Here is a 17,831-nt window from a genome sequence, read left to right on the forward strand (position 1 = left end):
GCTTTTTCAAAGCCTGTGTCAGATACTCCAATTAGTGTAATTGGCTCCAATGAGTGTAATTTTCTCAATATTAGGAGTTAAGAAATAAAGTTGACATCATTAGCAATAAGATATTCTCCTCTTTTCTACTGTAAGTGTGTAATTCAACATTTGTTTATTCTATTGTTGCTAGTGCTATTCCTGTCTTACTCATTGGTAGGAAGAAGTTTGGTCCAAATCGGATGTTGGGTATTACATTTATTGAATATTATCTGAATCCTATGAATTAAAATGGACAATTTGGGTACAATCAATTAGCTTTATTTCTCTGAGATAAAATTGAATTTCAACCGCTGTGTCTTTGTGAGACGCAGTGTGAGTGAAACGGATGATCTCCGCATATGTATTTCCCACCGTAAAGCATGGAGGAGGAGGTGTTATGGTGTGGGGGTGCTTTGTTGGTGACACTGTCTGTGATTTATTTAGAATTCAAGGCACACTTAACCAGCATGGCTACCACAGCATTCTGCAGCGATACGCCATCCCATCTGGTTTGGGCTTAGTAGGACTATCATTTGTTTTTCAACAGGACAATGATCAAACACATCTCCAGGCTGTGTAAGGGCTATTTGACCAAGAAAAAGAGTGATGGAGTGCTGCATCAGATGACCTGGCCTCCACAATCCCCCGACCTCAACCCAATTGAGATGGTTTGGGATGAGTCAAACGGCAGAGTGAAGGAAAAGCATCCAACAAGTGCTCAGCATATGTGGGAACTCCTTCAAGACTGTTGGAATAGCATTCCAGGTGAAGCTGGTTGAAAGATTGCCAAGAGTGTGCAAAGCTGTCATCAAGGCAAAGGTGGCTATATGAAGAATCTCAAATATAAAATAAATTTTGATTTGTTTAGCACTTTTTTGGTTACTACATGATTCCATATGTGTTATTTCATAGGTTTGATGTCTTCACTATTATTCTACAATGTAGAAAATAGTAAAAATAAAGAAAACCCCTTGAATGAGTAGGTGTGTCCAAACTTTTGACTGGTACTGTATATATATTTTTTACAAATCGATACTTGGAGTGAAATATCGATATTATATCGTCCAAAAATAATATTGCGATATGTAACTGTATCGATTTTTTCCCCCATCACTAGCTTATGCCATGTTCTTATGCTATCTGAGGAGAAGGGGGAGAAGAGCCTTGGTCAGGGAGGTGACCAAGAACCCGATGGTCACTCTGACAGAGCTCCAGAGTTCCTCTGTGGAGATGGGAGAACCTTCCAGAAGGACAACCATCTCTGCAGCACTCCACTCCACCAATCAGGCCTTTATGGTAGAGTGGCCAAACGGAAGCCACTCCTCAGTAAAAGGCACATGACAGCCAGCTTGGAGTTTGCCAAAAGGCACCTAAAGGACTCAGACCATGAGAAACAAGATTCTCTGGTCTGATGAAACCAAGATTTAAGTCATTGGCCTGAATGCCAAGCGCCACGTCTTGAGGAAACCTGGCACCATCCCTACGGTGAAGCATGGTGGTGGCAGCATCATGCTGTGGGGATGTTTTTCAGGCGCAGGGACTGGTAGACTATTCAGGATAGAGGGAAAGATGAACGGAGCAAAGTACAGAGAGATCCTTCATGAAAACCTTCTCCAGAGCCCTCAGGACCTCAGGTTGGGAAGAAAGTTCACCTTCCAACAGGACAATGACCGTAAACACACAGCCAAGATAACGCAGGAGAGGCTTCGGGACAAGTCTCTGAATGTCCTTGAGAGGCCCAGTCAGAGCCCTGACTTGAACCCGATCAAACATCTCTGGAGAGACCTGAAAATAGCTGGGCAGCGACACTCCCCATCCAACCTGACAGAGCTTGAGAGGATCTGCAGAGAAGAATGGGAGAAACTCCCCAAATACAGGTGTGCCAAGCTTGTAGCGTCATACCAAAGAAGACTCGAGGCTGTAATAGCTGCTAAAGGTGCTTCAACAAAGTACTGAGTAAAGGGTCTGAATACTTATGTAAATGTGATATTTCAACAAAAAAAGAATATCATCCTTGTTAGAATAAGGCTATAACGTAACAAAATGTGGAAAAAGTCAAGGGGTCTGAATACTTTCCGAATGCACAATGTATCGTCCATGTAAAAAACTGTCTGATCAGAATGAACAATATCTGGTAAAAAACGATTTAATTCTATGCGCAATGCATTTCGCCAGGATTGTTGAAGTGTAAGAGGCCTCCAGTTTTACTTACCACCTGGGTGCTGTTTCAGTAAGAGTGAAATCCGACCTCCTTGTTGAGTACCTGATAGTCTACCATTTTAAAACATGCTCATAATGGATCTTTGAGTACATCAAAAAAGGTTTGATATAACTGTACTGGAATGCCATCAAGCCCTCTTCCTGGGGTCCACACAAAACATGAAACATTACGTAGTACAGAACATTAATAGACAAGAACAGCTCAAGGACAGAACTACATACATTTGAAACGTCACACATAGCCGACATATCTGTACATACACACAAAATATCTAGGTCAAATAGGGGAGAGGCGTTATCTGTTTTTTGAAACCAGGTTTGATGTTCACCTGAGCAATCTGAGATGGGAGTTCCATGCAATCATGGCTCAATACTGTATAATACTGTACGTTTTCTTGAATTTGCTCTGGATTTGGGGAATGTGAAAAGACCCCTGTTGGCATGTCTGGTGGGGTAAGTGTGTGTGTCAGAGCTGTGTGTAAGTTGACTATGCACAAAATGTTTCTTATAAAAGAAGAAGTGATGCAGTCAGTCTCTCCTCTACGTTTAGCCAAGAGAGACTGGCTTGCATAGTATTGATATTAGCCCTCTGATTACAGTGCAGAGCAAAACATGCAACTATGTTCTGGGCCAGCTGCAGTTTTTCTAGGTCCTTCTTTGCAGCACCTGACCATATGACTGGGCAATAATCAAGATAAGATCAAACTAGAGCCAGCAGGACTTGCTTTGTGGATTGTGGTGTCAAAAAAGCAGATCATCTCTTTATCATGGACAGACCTCTCCCCATCTTTACAACCATTGAATCAATATGTTTTGACCATGACAGTTTACAATCCAAGGAAGTTGCAAGATACAGGCATAAAATCCAACTAATTTGTTGGTCAGAGGAGAGCTTCCCATCCAATATGACATAAGAACAAAAAGGGAAAAACATCATAGCATGTCTATCATATAATTGTCTGGTGTTTTCTGAACTTGCGTGGATAAATCCACTCTACTGATGCTGGGCAGGAGTTGCCTCACAGCAGTAAAGCCAAAGCTATCTTAACGTGTATAATGACACTGGTCTATTTTGGAGGACAGTCTGACAGGAGAGATATGTCAGCTGTTCAGCATTAGGCTTTACCAAAGCAGAAAAAAAGAGAAAGGGCCACTGGCTGACCGTCCGCTCTGGGGACCGTGAGATAGGATAGCCCTCCAACCTGGGCATTCTCTCTCCTCGCCAAACTTTTGTTATTAATCTTGAGGGATTGGGGAGAAAGAAGACAAGGGTCGGACATACCTTTCATGACAGGCGGACAGTTTTGACAGCTTTTTTGTCCAGCTAAAAGTGGTATTTTTGTTAGGATACTGAGAGGGCATGTGAGGAAAGAGATTTTCCCAGAATACAGCTGACCAGGCTTAAGGTGGGTACACCACAGCAAGTGGTCAGAGTTCTAGTTGTCATTGTGAGTAGAATATTACTGATACTGTATGTTATTGTATCAAAAGAAATTGATACTTTTCTGGCACTTATTTTTATGCATCAGGAAATTGATAATGATTGGGTACCATAATGCTCATGGGTCTGAGAATTATGACATTACAGGCAGGTGTTCACATTAACATTTAGTATCATTTCAAAGCCGTTTGACATTGTATCTATCTGCTGTTCTGCTCTATGTTCCTGTAGTGACAAGTTGTGAGTATGTTATCCATCAATTAGTACTGTAGACTGAATATCATACTACGTGCTCACACTAGCCAGTTGCCCATTTGGCCAATGTTAATGTGATCTAGTTGTTAAGATTTTTACACTAGTCTTACCTTCTATGGAAACAGATAATGGAAAATGACACAGTCCCGAGTGGGAGATGCATGATGGTTAATCAGATACTCTCTCCATAGCTGTTTGGACATATAAATATGTGAAGTGACTTTGGCTGACCTCCTTTGTCGATAACCTTATTGGGTTTTGTTGCGTAAGGTCTGTGAGACAATGTTGTCTGAGATTGAGAATGTGTCTGTATTTCTGTATCACGCACACAGCACCACGTGAGTAAAATGACGTGGCAAGTCATTTGATGAGGTGTTGTCCTTGGTTGGCCCTCCGCCATTATCAAGCTTCATGCCCCTCATAGTGGGTGGAGTCTTAATAACCTTTCAACTCATCGATTGATTATGTTTTTGTAGTCTACAGGTATATCAGTCAGTCATAATGATTGACACCTTTAATTTGTTTAACCTATTGCGAGGTTAGTGGATCCTCCTTCTAACATACATACTATACATGTAGACTGCTGGATGGGACAGCACAGCTGAAGCTAAATTAATGATGCTGAGCTCAGCCATGTGAGATGACAGAGATTACTTGTCATCTTCATTATGTCGGGCGCCAGCCAGCCATGACACATCACAGTATAGCCATATTAAAAGTGTTGCTTTCAAGTTCTGACCACGTTGGTCCTTCATTTTGAAAAATGTCTGTGAGAGTGAGAGAGTGGAGGGGTTATTTACAAGTCAATATGAAGGTTTCCTTGACTTATAGCATGTTTTTAAAAATGTATCAAACTGTGTAGTTTTAGCCCTAGGGACAACCTAGAGATACGGAAAGCCAACCCCTATCAGAAGTGGTTGAAGCCATCCCTCCTGACAAACCATGGGAGATAAGCCTGGGAGCAAAGTAGCTGCTGCAAGTAAGACCTCCATTCCATGGGACACATTCTATTCAGTTACTTGTCTTCGACTTTGTGTTTCATTCTAATTTATTCAATATTCAATGACCCGACATAGAAAAGTGAAATGTTTCACACACACACACACACACACACACACACACACACACACACACACACACACACACACACACACACACACACACACACACACACACACACACACACACACACACACACACACACACACACACACACACACACACACACACACACACACACACACACACACACACACACACACACACGTTGGAACATATCTTACTGTCTGTCTGCAGAGAACCAGATCCATCTCCAGGTGGTGAAGGGGCTGGAGGATGTGGAGGTGTGTGAGAGTGAGGGCTGCACGTTCGAGGTGACCCTCAACCTGTCCTACATAGTGGGCACCTGGACCAAAGATGGGGTCAGGCTAAAGTCCAAGCCCACCTGTCGCATCACTACCCATAAGAATAAACACACTCTCACCTTCACCCGGGTCACCATAGGAGACACTGGCTTGTTCTCCTTCCAGACTGACGGGAACCAAAACTGGATCCAAACCTCAGGCCAACTCACTGTCATAGGTAACAGAATGACAGAACACAACAGATGAGAGGAATAATGCAACTGGGACAATTGTATGACCCTCCCTCAGTCTAACGCTTCTGTAATAGCTGGAAGTCTCTTGCCAGTTTGTCTCTATATTAGCCAGATATTGTCTCACTGACTTGGCAGACTAATGGCTTGGCCTAGAATAAATGTAAAATCACAGATAAATCCCAGTTCAGACCACAATACATCACAGCACATAATTTGATCGAATCACATACTCGATCTCTAGGTAATTTCTGGCCTATCTGTCTGTGTTTGTCTCACTGTGGTTGTCTGCCAGCCAGAGACATACAGATTGTGAAGGAGTTGGAAGATGAGGAAGTGACTGAGAGACAGAGTGTGACCTTCCTGTGTGAGGTCAACTATGAGGACGTGGACGGGCGTTGGTACAGAGACAACACCAGGATCAAACACGGAGACAACGTCAAGATCAGGCACGAGGGTGAGCATGGGACACAACTGAGCCTAGTCATGGAAATGTGTCTATAGCTCAGTATTCTACCAATTATATGTATTAACCCTAGATGACTGACAGGAGGCGCTGTTGAAATGTGTCTATAGCTCAGTATACTACCAATGATATGTATTAACCCTAGATGACTGACAGGAGGCCAGGTTGAAATGTGTCTATAGCTCAGTGTACTACCAATGATATGTATTAACCCTAGATGACTGGCAGGAGGCGCTGTTGAAATGTGTCTATAGCTCAGTATACTACCAATTATATGTATTAACCCTAGATGACTGACAGGAGGCGCTGTTGAAACGTGGAGAAAGTTTTACTTTACTGAAAGCAGACAATAAACCACTTTATAATTGTATAGTAACAGCTTTAACAGGTGTATTATATCTGTCTGCCTTAGGCATATCATCACTTTACCTAAAGCAATCAAAGGTTACTTTATAGTGGCTTATAAGTATGCTATAACACACCATAACAAAGATTATGATGCAGTAATAATGATGTGCTTTTCATTGACAAAATAAACATTAGAAATGCATCACACTGATGGTCATTATAATGCTTTATGATCCTTGAGGAAAAAATGACCTGGAATTATACAGCACTATGTTGCTGTACATTATAAGTGATTATGATTATAGGTATTGGTATATGGAATTATGAGTCTATATAAGTCTTTATTGAGTGCATAATTATGCTTATACTGTATTATTACTCTATCATAGTGCATTATGAGTACATGTATAATGCTGTATGATGCATTACGCATATGGGCTTCATAGAAAGTGTTACCATATTTGTTTAGAGAGTACTAATGTTACTGTCCCCATTACAACAAATAAATACTTAAATACATGTAATTTTGCCCTTGAAACATTTTATTGAAATACTGTAGAATTCCATTCATTCCTATGGAGGACTGCTCCTACTGGGGAGTGCCAATATAGAGGCCGGTGGCTTCAAAGCCTCTCATTGGCCACTAAATAGCACCAGCAATCCAGGGTTTATACACATAATTGAATACTACTAATGAAACATGTATTTCTATCTGAATACAGGTAAAACTCACTCCATGTGCTTCAAGTCTGTAAGGCCAGCAATTGCTGGGGAGATCAAATTCACTGCTGACAGGATCTCCTCCTATGCAACTCTCACGGTAAAAGGTGAACAACATCTATTTTGAGAATCAACTATCTCAAGGTTCCTCAATGACAAAAAAACCCTGTATCTGGCCTAAGTGACCTCATCAGGTGAAGGTTCAATAAACAATGGTTCAATGTTACTCCTATTTCCACAGAGCTACCTGTGCAGATAGTGAAGCCTCTGAGAGTGAAGATTGCGATGTACAAACACAAAGGACTGCTGGAGTGCCAGGTGTCCAGGGCCAATGCCCTGGTCAGGTGGTTCAAGAACAGGCATGAGATCCAGCCCAGTAAGAAGCACCAGATTGTTAGCGACGATGTCTACAGGCAGCTGCACATTGATGACGTGGCCTCATCTGACGAGGACACCTACACCTGTGATGCTGGCGATGACAAGACCTCCTGCCAGCTGCTAGTGGAGGGTGAGATGCTCATTGTGATTCATTCTGACTTATTGTCTGGTCAGCTTAACATACTAGTTCCAATGTTATATATATTTTTATGTTAAATGTTAATAAGCAGTTTACAAGCACACCTTCATATAAAGTGTTACACCCTTTTACTTATCCGTAAGTCACCAAAACACATCATTCAACTAAATATACTACATGGCTAAAAGTATGTGAACACCCCTTCAAATTAGTGGATTCGGCTATTTCAGCCACACCCGTTGCTGACAGGTGTATAAAATTGAGCACACAACCATGCAATCTCCATAGACCAACTTTGGCAGTAGAATGGCCCGTACTGAAGAGCTCAGTGACTTTTAACGTGCCACCGTCATAGGATGCCACCTTTACAACAAGTCAGTTAGTCAAATTTCTGCCCTGCTAGAGCTGCCCCGGATAACTGTAAGTGCTGTTATTGTGAAGTCGAAACATCTAGGCTCAGCCGCGAAGGGGTAGTCCACACAAGCTCACAGAACGGGACCGCCAAGTGCTGAAGCGCTTAGTGTGTAAAAATCGTCTGTCCTCGTTTGCAACACTCACTACTGAGTTCCAAACTGCCTCTGGAAGCAACGTCAGCACAAGAACTGTTCGTCGGGCGCTTCATGAAATGGGTTTCCATGGCCGAGCAGCCATACACAAGCCTAAGTTCACCATGGGCAATGCCAAGCATCGGCTGTAGTGGTGTAAAGCTCGCCGCCATTGGACTCTGGAGCAGTGGAAACACGTTCTCTGGAGTGACGATTTCACACTTCACGATCTAGCAGTCCGACGGACGAATGCATAGTGCCAACTATAAAGTTTGGTGGAGGAGGAATAATAGTCTGGGTCTGTTTTTCATGATTCGGGCTAGGCCCCTTATTTCCAGTGAAGGGAAATCTTAACGGTACAGCATACAATGACATTCTAGACAATTCTGTGCTTCCAACTTTGTGGCAACAGTTTGGGGAAGGCCATTTCCTGTTTCAGCATGACAATGCCCCCGTACCCAAAGCGAGGTCCATACAGAAATGGTTTGTTGAGATCGGTGTGGAATAACTTGACTGGCCTGCACAGAGCCCTGACCTCAACCCCATCAAACACCTTTGGGATGAATTGGAACGCTGACTGCGAGCCAGGCCTAATCGCCCAACATCAATGCTCTTGTGGCTGAATGGAAGCAAGTCCCCGCATCAATGTTCCAACATCTAGTGGAAAGCCTTCCCAGAAGAGTGGAGGCTGTTATAGCAGCAAAGGGGGGAGGACAACTCCATATTAATGCCCATGATTTTGGAATGAGATGTTCGACGAGTAGGTGTCCACATACTTAATGTATGTTCACACTGATAACCCAACTATTTACCTTACTCACTTCCTGGATGTACACTTTCCTTTGAAGTAGCCCTAAGTGATGATACTGATCCAATGTGTGCTCCCTGTGCATGCAGAGCAGGCTATCAGCATAGTGCGGGGGCTGAGGTCTGTGGAGGTGACCGAGCCCAGGGAGGCCCTGTTCCAGGTGGAGACCAGCCTGAGGGCGGGGAGATCCCCCAAGTGGACCTTGGATGGAAAGGTCCTGATGGAGGGGCCTGAACTGACCATAGACCGGGAGGGCACACTGCACACCCTCTGCTTCATCAGCACAGACAGCTCTATGACCGGCCCTGTGCAGTTCAACGCCGGGAAGAGCCGCTCCACGGCACAGCTCACCGTTAAGGGTAAGGTAGTTAATTGATTATCACTAAGTGAAAGTTGGAACGATACCCTGCTCACTGTTGACAGTGACCCTTCAGGCTCTAGGCTAGAATACTGTATTGCAAGAGGTGTTTGCCGTTGGGTTCATACTTTGCTTTTTAATCCCTTAAACAGACTAAGATAGAGAATTATATCATTATCCATCCCTGTACCTTTCCAGAGCGCCCTCTGAAGGTGGTCCAGCCCATGTCAGATGTGGAGGCTAAAGAGAACAGCTCGGTCACACTGAGCTGTCAGTTCGCCCCCTCCCCAAGGGTGGTGCACTGGTACAGGGGCCGCACCGCCCTGCAGACATCCAGCAAGTACAGCATGAGGACGGAGAAGAGCCAGGCAGAGCTGACCATCCAGGGCCTCAAGGAGACCGACACTGGCCAGTACAGCTGCATGGCTGGAGGGTCAAAGAGCACGGCCAAGGTCACTGTGGAGGGTGAGGATGCTGTTGTTTGAACTGTATTAAAGAGTGCTAGAAATGTTTTTGCGGACAAAGCTTCAACGTTCAGATGGTTGATCATGGAAATCAGCTTCATGCTTGATGATGTGAAACTCTTTATATATCACTTCATCTATACTGCTTCATCTATACTGTGCTGTTTAAGTGATAATGCCAGAGAAGCCGGTGTTTGGAGGGTATATTGGCACGGGTGTTGTTACGCCCGAGATGAAATGCCGGCTTTGAGGGCATTATCACTTTTATACAACGGGTTACCAACATATTCAAATAATTATTTACATATTTTAATTAAAAACTTTACTTTGATGAATTTATTCATACTATTTCATCCTTCCACAAGATATAGTCACGACACAAATCTTGGGTTGCTACCCAAGCCGGCTGGTCGTTCGTTCTATCGGTTCAGTTGCCAGAGACGCGATCCAGTCGTTAAGTCTTTTTGTTCTGTATCTATGGACGCAACCCAGTCGTTCGTTATAAATGTTCTATTGCCATACTGGCTGGCAACGTTCTTATCCCTTGCTTGCTAGCCAACTACGGCTAACTTACAGTCACGTCAAACAGTGCAGACTGAATAACAACAAAGTAGCTGCATTTTCATTTGTTTAAGCTGTTTTCTAGTGACATTTATTTGGATACATCCATAACAATGAGCTAATGATGCACAATTTCACCTGGCATAGAAAATGTGCTCTCTCATGAGGTCACTTGTTCAGAGGAGCTAGCCAACAACACAGCTAACACAATCACTTCAAACTGAAGCTGGAAAGACTGCAAACTAGCTGTTTTGTTTTACCTGTTTTCTATTGATATTTCTTTGTGTATATCCATAAAAATTATGCTGATTCATGATTTCGACTGGCTGAGAAAATCTGCCTGCCTGCCTGTCTGTCTCATCCCGACTCGTTCATTACTATGCGATAACTGGAGATCGAATTTGAATATTGATACAATGTTGCAAATGTCGGAGAGATAGACAGTAAAGTTTATACCATTCTCCGCTGTTGAAAAACAAAATGTTAGTCTAAAAGAAATGAGAAGTGAGATAATGTCTAGATGCTTTTTATAGTGGAGATCAAGTTTATAAATTGCCTGGCTGGGCTGATGAGACAGTGGATTGCGCAGTCAGATGGAAAAGAGTAAATAGGCATTTTAACGTCATAGATTTAGCCGGTGGTAACTTGTGGAATAGACACCTGCTGGAATGCGGTTTTAACTAATCAGCACCCCTTGTAGAAACAGTAGATATTAATGACAAGAAAACCCTGACACCATGGATATTAACTATATATATTTTTTTTCAGTGCGAAGGCTAAAGATCGTAAGGCACCTGGAGCACATGAAGGTGGAAGAGGATAGCAACGCCACGTTCACATGTGAACTCAACTACGTAGTAGCCAACGTGCAGTGGCTTCTGAACGACAACCACCTCAATGCCAACACTTTTACCAGGATTCAGAACATGGGCACCATTCACAGCCTCACCATCAAAAAGCTCTGCCCACAGGAGAGCAGGGTGACCTTCAAGGCCGGCCTTCTCACAGAGTCCACATCCCTCAAGGTCAAAGGTATGCCTTGTACAGTTGTCACTTTTCACTTGTGAGCTGCCACTGCAAGAGTAATTGAGAAAGTAGTGTAATGCTAGTGGTTGTATGTTCCTTGTCAGTTCTGTTTAAGTCTTACAGTTTATTTGCAATGTATAGAGGAAGACAGAGTTTGTTTTTCCCCAATCTGGAGATCTAATTGGAAAATGAAGCAAATCTAATAGACTTTGTATGTCTGAGACCTGAAGATGATTGAATCTGATCTCCTTAAGTAACTCGGAATGAGCAAGAGATCTATCAGCCACTGATGCATGGAAGAATGTAAGAGATTTAGATTTAGATCAGTAGCTAATGTGTTTGGACTGTTTCTTGTCTCCTCCAGAAAAGCCAGCAGTGTTCCTCAGGTCTCTAGAAGACATGTCAGGGGAGGAGGAGGGGAAGGTGTGTCTGCAGTGTGAGACCTCTAAGGAAACGGTCACCCCCGTCTGGAGGAAGGATGGTACGGTCCTGGCCAGCAGTGACAAATATGAGCTGCTCATGTTTGGGAAGTCCTTAACCCTCATCATCCATAGTCTGAGTAAGGATGATGCAGGCCACTACAGCTGTGACCTGGGCACTAGCCAGACCAAGGCCAAGGTCACTGTACATGGTACGTATGGTACAGATCATCAGTGTGGTCTGGACCAAAAATTATTGGACCAGAAATCTCCATCTGATCGTCAATCAATTGTCCATCTGATCTCACTGACATTTCCCTCCACAGACCTTCACATCACCATCGCCCAGCGTATGAAGACCGTCTCTGTTCTGGAGGGTGAGAGTTGCAGTTTCGAGTGCGTCCTCTCTCACGACGTCATCGACGAGCCCTCCTGGACCCTGAACGGTCAACTTGTGATCAGCAACAGCCGCATCCAGATCGTAAACAAGGGCCGCAAATACAAGATGACCATCAGAGATGCAACTATGACTGAAGCTGGGGACATAGTCTTCTTCATTAAAGACCTCAGCTGCAGGACCATGCTGTTCGTCAAAGGTGAGTGTCTGAAATGTATACTAAGCTGGGTGTCATCATGGCCAGTCATGGCCTAATCTCTGGAAAAGCAAAAAGAGGATTGCACTCAAGTAATATTAATTAATCTGTAATGTGTGTTTGTTCCTAAAGAGAACCTATAGCAACATGTGTCTGTGTCGACAGAAGGCCTGTAAAACATATTTGTCCCTAGAGGAAATCTGATGTAATGTGTAATACACTGCTCAAAAAAATACTCCAAGTCAATCACACTTCTGTGAAATCAAACTGTCCACTTAGGAAGCAACACTGATTGACAATACATTTCACATGCTGTTGTGCAAATGGTATAGACAACAGGTGGAAATTATAGGCAATTAGCAAGACACCCCCAATAAAGGACTGGTTTTGCAGGTGGTGACCACAGACCACTTTTCAGTTCTTATGCTTCCTGCTGGCGGTGCTTTCACTCTAGTGGTAGCATGAGACGGAGTCTACAACCCACACAAGTGGCTCAGGTAGTGCAGCTCATCCAGGATGGCACATCAATGCGAGCTGTGGCAAGAAGGTTTGCTGTGTCTGTCAGCGTAGTGTCCAGAGCATGGAGGCGCTACCAGGAGACAGGCCAGTACATCAGGAGACATGGAGGAGGCCGTAGGAGGGCAACAACCCAGCAGCAGGACTGCTACCTCCGCCTTTGTGCAAGGAGGAGCAGGAGGAGCACTGCCAGAGCCCTGCAAAATGACCTCCAGCAGGCCACAAATGTGCATGTGTCTGCTCAAACGGTCAGAAACAGACTCCATGAGGGTGGTATGAGGGCCCGACATCCACAGGTGGGGGGTTGTGCTTACAGCCCAACACCGTGCAGGACGTTTGGCATTTGCCAGAGAACACCAAGATTGGCAAATTTGCCACTGGCGCCCTATGCTCTTCACAGATGAAAGCAGGTTCACACTGAGCACATGTGACAGACGTGACAGAGTCTGGAGACGCCGTGGAGAACGTTCTGCTGCCTGCAACATCCTCCAGCATGACCGGTTTGGCGGTGGGTCAGTCATGGTGTGGGGTGGCATTTCTTTGGGGGCCGCACAGCCCTCCATGTGCTCGCCAGAGGTAGCCTGACTGCCATTAGGTACCGAGATGAGATCCTCAGACCCCTTGTGAGACCATGTGCTGGTGCGGTTGGCCCTGGGTTCCTCCTAATGCAAGACAATGCTAGACCTCATGTGGCTGGAGTGTGTCAGCAGTTCCTGCAAGAGGAAGGCATTGATGCTATGGACTGGCCCGCCCGTTCCCCAGACCTGAATCCAATTGAGCACATCTGGGACATCATGTCTCGCTCCATCCACCAACGCCACGTTGCACCACAGACTGTCCAGGAGTTGGCAGATGCTTTAGTCCAGGTCTGGGAGGAGATCCCTCAGGAGACCATCCGCCACCTCATCAGGAGCATGCCCAGGCGTTGTAGGGAGGTCATACAGGCACGTGGAGGCCACACACACTCCTGAGCCTCATTTTGACTTGTTTTAAGGACATTACATCAAAGTTAGATCAGCCTGTAGTGTGGTTTTCCACTTTAATTTCCAAATCCAGACCTCCACGGGTTGATAAATTTGATTTCCATTGATAATTTTTGTGTGATTTTGTTGTCAGCACATTCAACTATGTAAAGAAAAAAGTATTTAATAAGATTATTTAATTCATTCAGATCTAGGATGTGTTATTTTAGTGTTCCCTTCATTTTTTTGAGCAGTGTATATATATCCCTACTCCTATAGAGAAGCCAGTGCATGTGTTCAGGGACATGATGAGCGTTAAAGCCACCCCAGGGGAGGACGCTGAACTGAGCTGTGAGATCACCAAGCCTGAGGCCTTCATCCGTTGGCTGAAGAACGGCCATCAGATCAGGCACAGCCCCCCCAAGTACGAGATTAGTGTGGAGGAGCACCTGGTACGGCTGGTGATCGCGAACACCTGCATCAGAGACTCTGGGGAGTACTGCTGTGAGGCCGATGGCATCGCCACCCGGGCCAAGCTGGAGGTCAGAGGCAAGTACTGGGTAGTACTACAGTATTTCTGTAACTGTACAGTGCTGTTTAGCAAAGTTGTGGATTCGTGTCACATGCAAATGAGATTAATTGTGACAAGACTTTGACTCGGAGCCTCAAGACTCAACTTTGACTTGAGACTGATGACTTGAAGGACTTGTTTTGAAATGTTCTGTTTTGAAATGTTTTGGCCAGTTTTTATACTGCTTTTGCACCATTTTGTCACTCCACACACCTGCTCAGGTGTAGCACACAGGAAGTGTATTTAACCCCTCCCACCTCTGCAGAGCTGCAGCACTCATTTTCACGGGAGCTGCGGGACACACAGGCCGAGGAGAAGAGCAAGGTGATGCTGGAATGCGAGACGAGACTGCCGGCCAAGCGGGTGACCTGGCTGAAGGGCATGGCGGAGCTCCGGGCGGGCAAGAAGTATGTGATGAAGCAGAAGGGTGTGGTCCTCTACCTCACCATCAGCTGCCTGGAGAAGGGTGACACCGACGTGTACACCTGCGATGTTGGCACCATGCAGAGCCGGGCGCTACTGACCGTGCATGGTAAGGCCATAGAAATAGAATGAATAGAACGGTCATTACCATTAAAGTCAGTGTGGAACGACAGGCATTTTGAGTGCACCCATTCTATACAGCTTGTATGTTTCATGTTAAATCCCTGTGTGTGTGATCTCTGCAGGTCAGAAGGTGTTGATCATGGACGAGCTGGAGGATGTTGAGTGTCTGGAGAATGACACAGTGATGTTCAGGTGTCGTATCTGTCCCAGCGACTATGTTGGGGTCAATTGGTACCTGGATGAGACCTTACTGTACACCAACGAGCTGAATGAGATCCAGGTGATCCCGGGGGGCTACCACAGCCTCACGTTCAAACAGCTGGCTCGTAAAGATTCAGGCACCATCTCATTTGAGGCAGGCGACAAGAGATCCTACGCCTCACTGCTTGTTAGAGGTAATGTCAGCATAAAGTTAATTGTTTTACAACAACTATTCACAAAATGTTAATTATGTGTCAATCATTTTTGTACAGAGTGTATGTATTTGACATGTTGTCTATGTAATCTACCCTTCCCGTGGAAAAGAGCGACGTCCCACCATTACCAAAGCATTGGAGGACTGTGAGGCCATTGAGGGAGGCAGTTTGGTGCTGGTGTGTATGACCTCTAAGCCATGCCACATCCTGTGGTACAAAGATGGCTGCCTAATGTGGATTTCCTCAAGGTACTATGTCAGTCGCTCAGGTAACGAGGCCAGGCTGACCATCAGGGAGGTCAGTAACAGTGATGCAGGGGTGTACGAGTGCAGCGCTGGATCGGTTAGCACCAAGGCTGTCGTCACTGTAAAAGGTGAGAACAGGACCTATTTTTTCCTTCATTTTATCATGTTGTTGTCCCCCTTACTGGTCATTTGGCATCACATGTAAAGTTTAATGTATGGGATAGTGGTCATAGTCAAATGTGATAACAATTATTTCAAAAGACAGAACAGGATTACTTCTTTACCTGTTTGCTTTACAACTCCTCCTAGATTATTCTTGTCACAGTACAATGTACAGTATTAGTCATTGGGAGATGCTGTTATGGGTCCTTCTTTCTATTCCAGCCATCCCAGCTGAGTTCACCCAGCCGCTGCGGAGCATGGAGGTAAAGGAGGGGGAGGATGTGACCCTGTCTTGTGAGTTCTCCCTGCCGGGGGTTGCATTCCACTGGAGGAGGGGCTTGGAGACCCTCAGAGCTGGAGAGAGGTACCTGATGAAGCAGAAGAAGTCCTTCATCTCTTTGACCATTACTGGCCCGAAGCCTCAGGACTCAGGAGATTACACCTGTCAGTGCCGAGACCACAGAACCACAGCCACCCTCACAGTACACGGTAAAAGCCATCCTTGCTTTTCATTTCAATTTCCAGGATGCATCATATGGAGTAACATTAGTGCCAACAGAAATCAAATGAATTCAATAACTTTGCAATGTTGCATTATCACACCCACACATTAAACCCAATCTATCTGAAGATTAATGGAAATATTTTTAATAGACATTTCCATTTTCATTCAGTCTTCATGCCTGTTGGTGGTTAATACTAAAATATGGCTATTTACTCCCCAGCTATCCCCATCTCCTTCAAACAACAGTTGAAAAATGTTCAGGCTGAGGAGGGCAACAGTTTTACATTGCGCTGTGAGCTTTCTAAACCAGGAGTGCCTGTAGAGTGGAAGAAAGGGGAGGAGCTGGTAAAGAATGGAGTGAAGTTCCAGATAAGGAAGAGAGAGACCATATCGGAGCTTCAGATATGGAAAACTGTGCCTGAAGACAGTGGAGTCTATAGCTGTGAGTGTGCAGACCAAAAGACCACAGCCACCGTCAAAATCAGCGGTAGGAAGTTTCTCAGCCTTATTATGTTTTCCTGTATAGCTAATCTTTCTTGAAGTTACATTTTATGAATTTACATTTTGGACATTTACATGAAGGCACATTTTTTTATACAGTTTGTACTATTCTCATTAAATTATTTTTCATGTTTCTTCAGCCCTGCCTGTTACCTTCAAACAAAAGCTGAGGAACGTGCAGTTTGAGGAGGGGAACAATTTGGTGTTACACTGTGAGCTCTCTAAACCAGGAGTCCCTGTTGAATGGATGAGGGGAGGAGAGGAGCTTCTGAACAATGGAGAGAAGTTTCAGATAAGACAGAGAGAGTTGGTGAATGAACTGAAGATAATAGATGCGAAACCTGAAGACAGCAATATCTACACCTGTGTTTGTGGCAATGTGGAGACCACAGCCGGTGTTACGGTCACAGGTAAGGGTTTGAGACAATTGAGAAAATATTTAAAATCACATTGAATTCATATCCAATGTGAACAAAATTGTATGCAGTATACAGTACATCAGCATCAAATCACAGTCCTTTAAGTAAATAAACGGCATTCCATGTCTCTCATTGCCATGGTGTCTTTCAGCAATTCCCATCACTTTCAAGCAAAAGCTGAGGAACCTGCAGACTGAGGAAGGGAACACCATCTCGCTGCACTGTGAGCTGTCTAAAGCAGGGGTCCCAGTGGAGTGGAGGCTGGGAGGAGAGATGATACTGCAGAATGGAGACAAATACCAGATCAAGCAGACAGACTCAGCACTGGAACTCCTCATCAGGGAGGCTCTGCCAGAGGACAGTGGAGTCTACAGCTGTGTGTGTCGAGACCAGAAGACAAAGGCCACTGTCAAAGTCATTGGTAGGGGGAAAAATGCTCTGTGCTCTAATGAAACAACTGTCACTGGTGTTCATTGCACATAAACGTGGTTAACCTAGAGTCGATGTCCACGCCCCTGCGGACATCGACTCTAGCTTAAGAATCTGTCTCTTTAAGCTAGAGATATCTATTTTTTGCATGGGCTGTGTCTGAATCCACCGCATCCGACGATAATGGCCATCCACAACTGCGG

At 44.7% G+C, this 17,831-nt stretch overlaps 1 protein-coding gene across 1 annotated transcript in view; it reads left to right on the forward strand.

Moving 5' to 3' along the window:
* Window positions 1–4,932: 4,932 nt before the first annotated feature.
* obscna (obscurin, cytoskeletal calmodulin and titin-interacting RhoGEF a) overlaps window positions 4,933–17,831 on the forward strand; it is an 83,006-nt gene continuing 70,107 nt past the window's right edge. Inside the window, exons 1-18 of the mRNA XM_045205751.1 lie at window positions 4,933–4,951; window positions 5,234–5,518; window positions 5,827–5,988; window positions 7,068–7,172; window positions 7,307–7,573; window positions 9,025–9,294; window positions 9,492–9,758; window positions 11,087–11,350; window positions 11,709–11,975; window positions 12,090–12,359; window positions 14,114–14,383; window positions 14,671–14,937; window positions 15,074–15,346; window positions 15,477–15,740; window positions 15,997–16,263; window positions 16,500–16,766; window positions 16,921–17,190; window positions 17,351–17,620. Of these exons, the coding sequence (XP_045061686.1) occupies window positions 4,933–4,951; window positions 5,234–5,518; window positions 5,827–5,988; window positions 7,068–7,172; window positions 7,307–7,573; window positions 9,025–9,294; window positions 9,492–9,758; window positions 11,087–11,350; window positions 11,709–11,975; window positions 12,090–12,359; window positions 14,114–14,383; window positions 14,671–14,937; window positions 15,074–15,346; window positions 15,477–15,740; window positions 15,997–16,263; window positions 16,500–16,766; window positions 16,921–17,190; window positions 17,351–17,620 (4,324 nt within the window). The remainder of the gene's footprint in view (window positions 4,952–5,233; window positions 5,519–5,826; window positions 5,989–7,067; window positions 7,173–7,306; window positions 7,574–9,024; window positions 9,295–9,491; window positions 9,759–11,086; window positions 11,351–11,708; window positions 11,976–12,089; window positions 12,360–14,113; window positions 14,384–14,670; window positions 14,938–15,073; window positions 15,347–15,476; window positions 15,741–15,996; window positions 16,264–16,499; window positions 16,767–16,920; window positions 17,191–17,350; window positions 17,621–17,831) is intronic.

This window comes from Coregonus clupeaformis, chromosome 20, assembly GCF_020615455.1.
Source record: "Coregonus clupeaformis isolate EN_2021a chromosome 20, ASM2061545v1, whole genome shotgun sequence".
NCBI classification, from domain to species: Eukaryota; Metazoa; Chordata; class Actinopteri; order Salmoniformes; family Salmonidae; genus Coregonus; species Coregonus clupeaformis.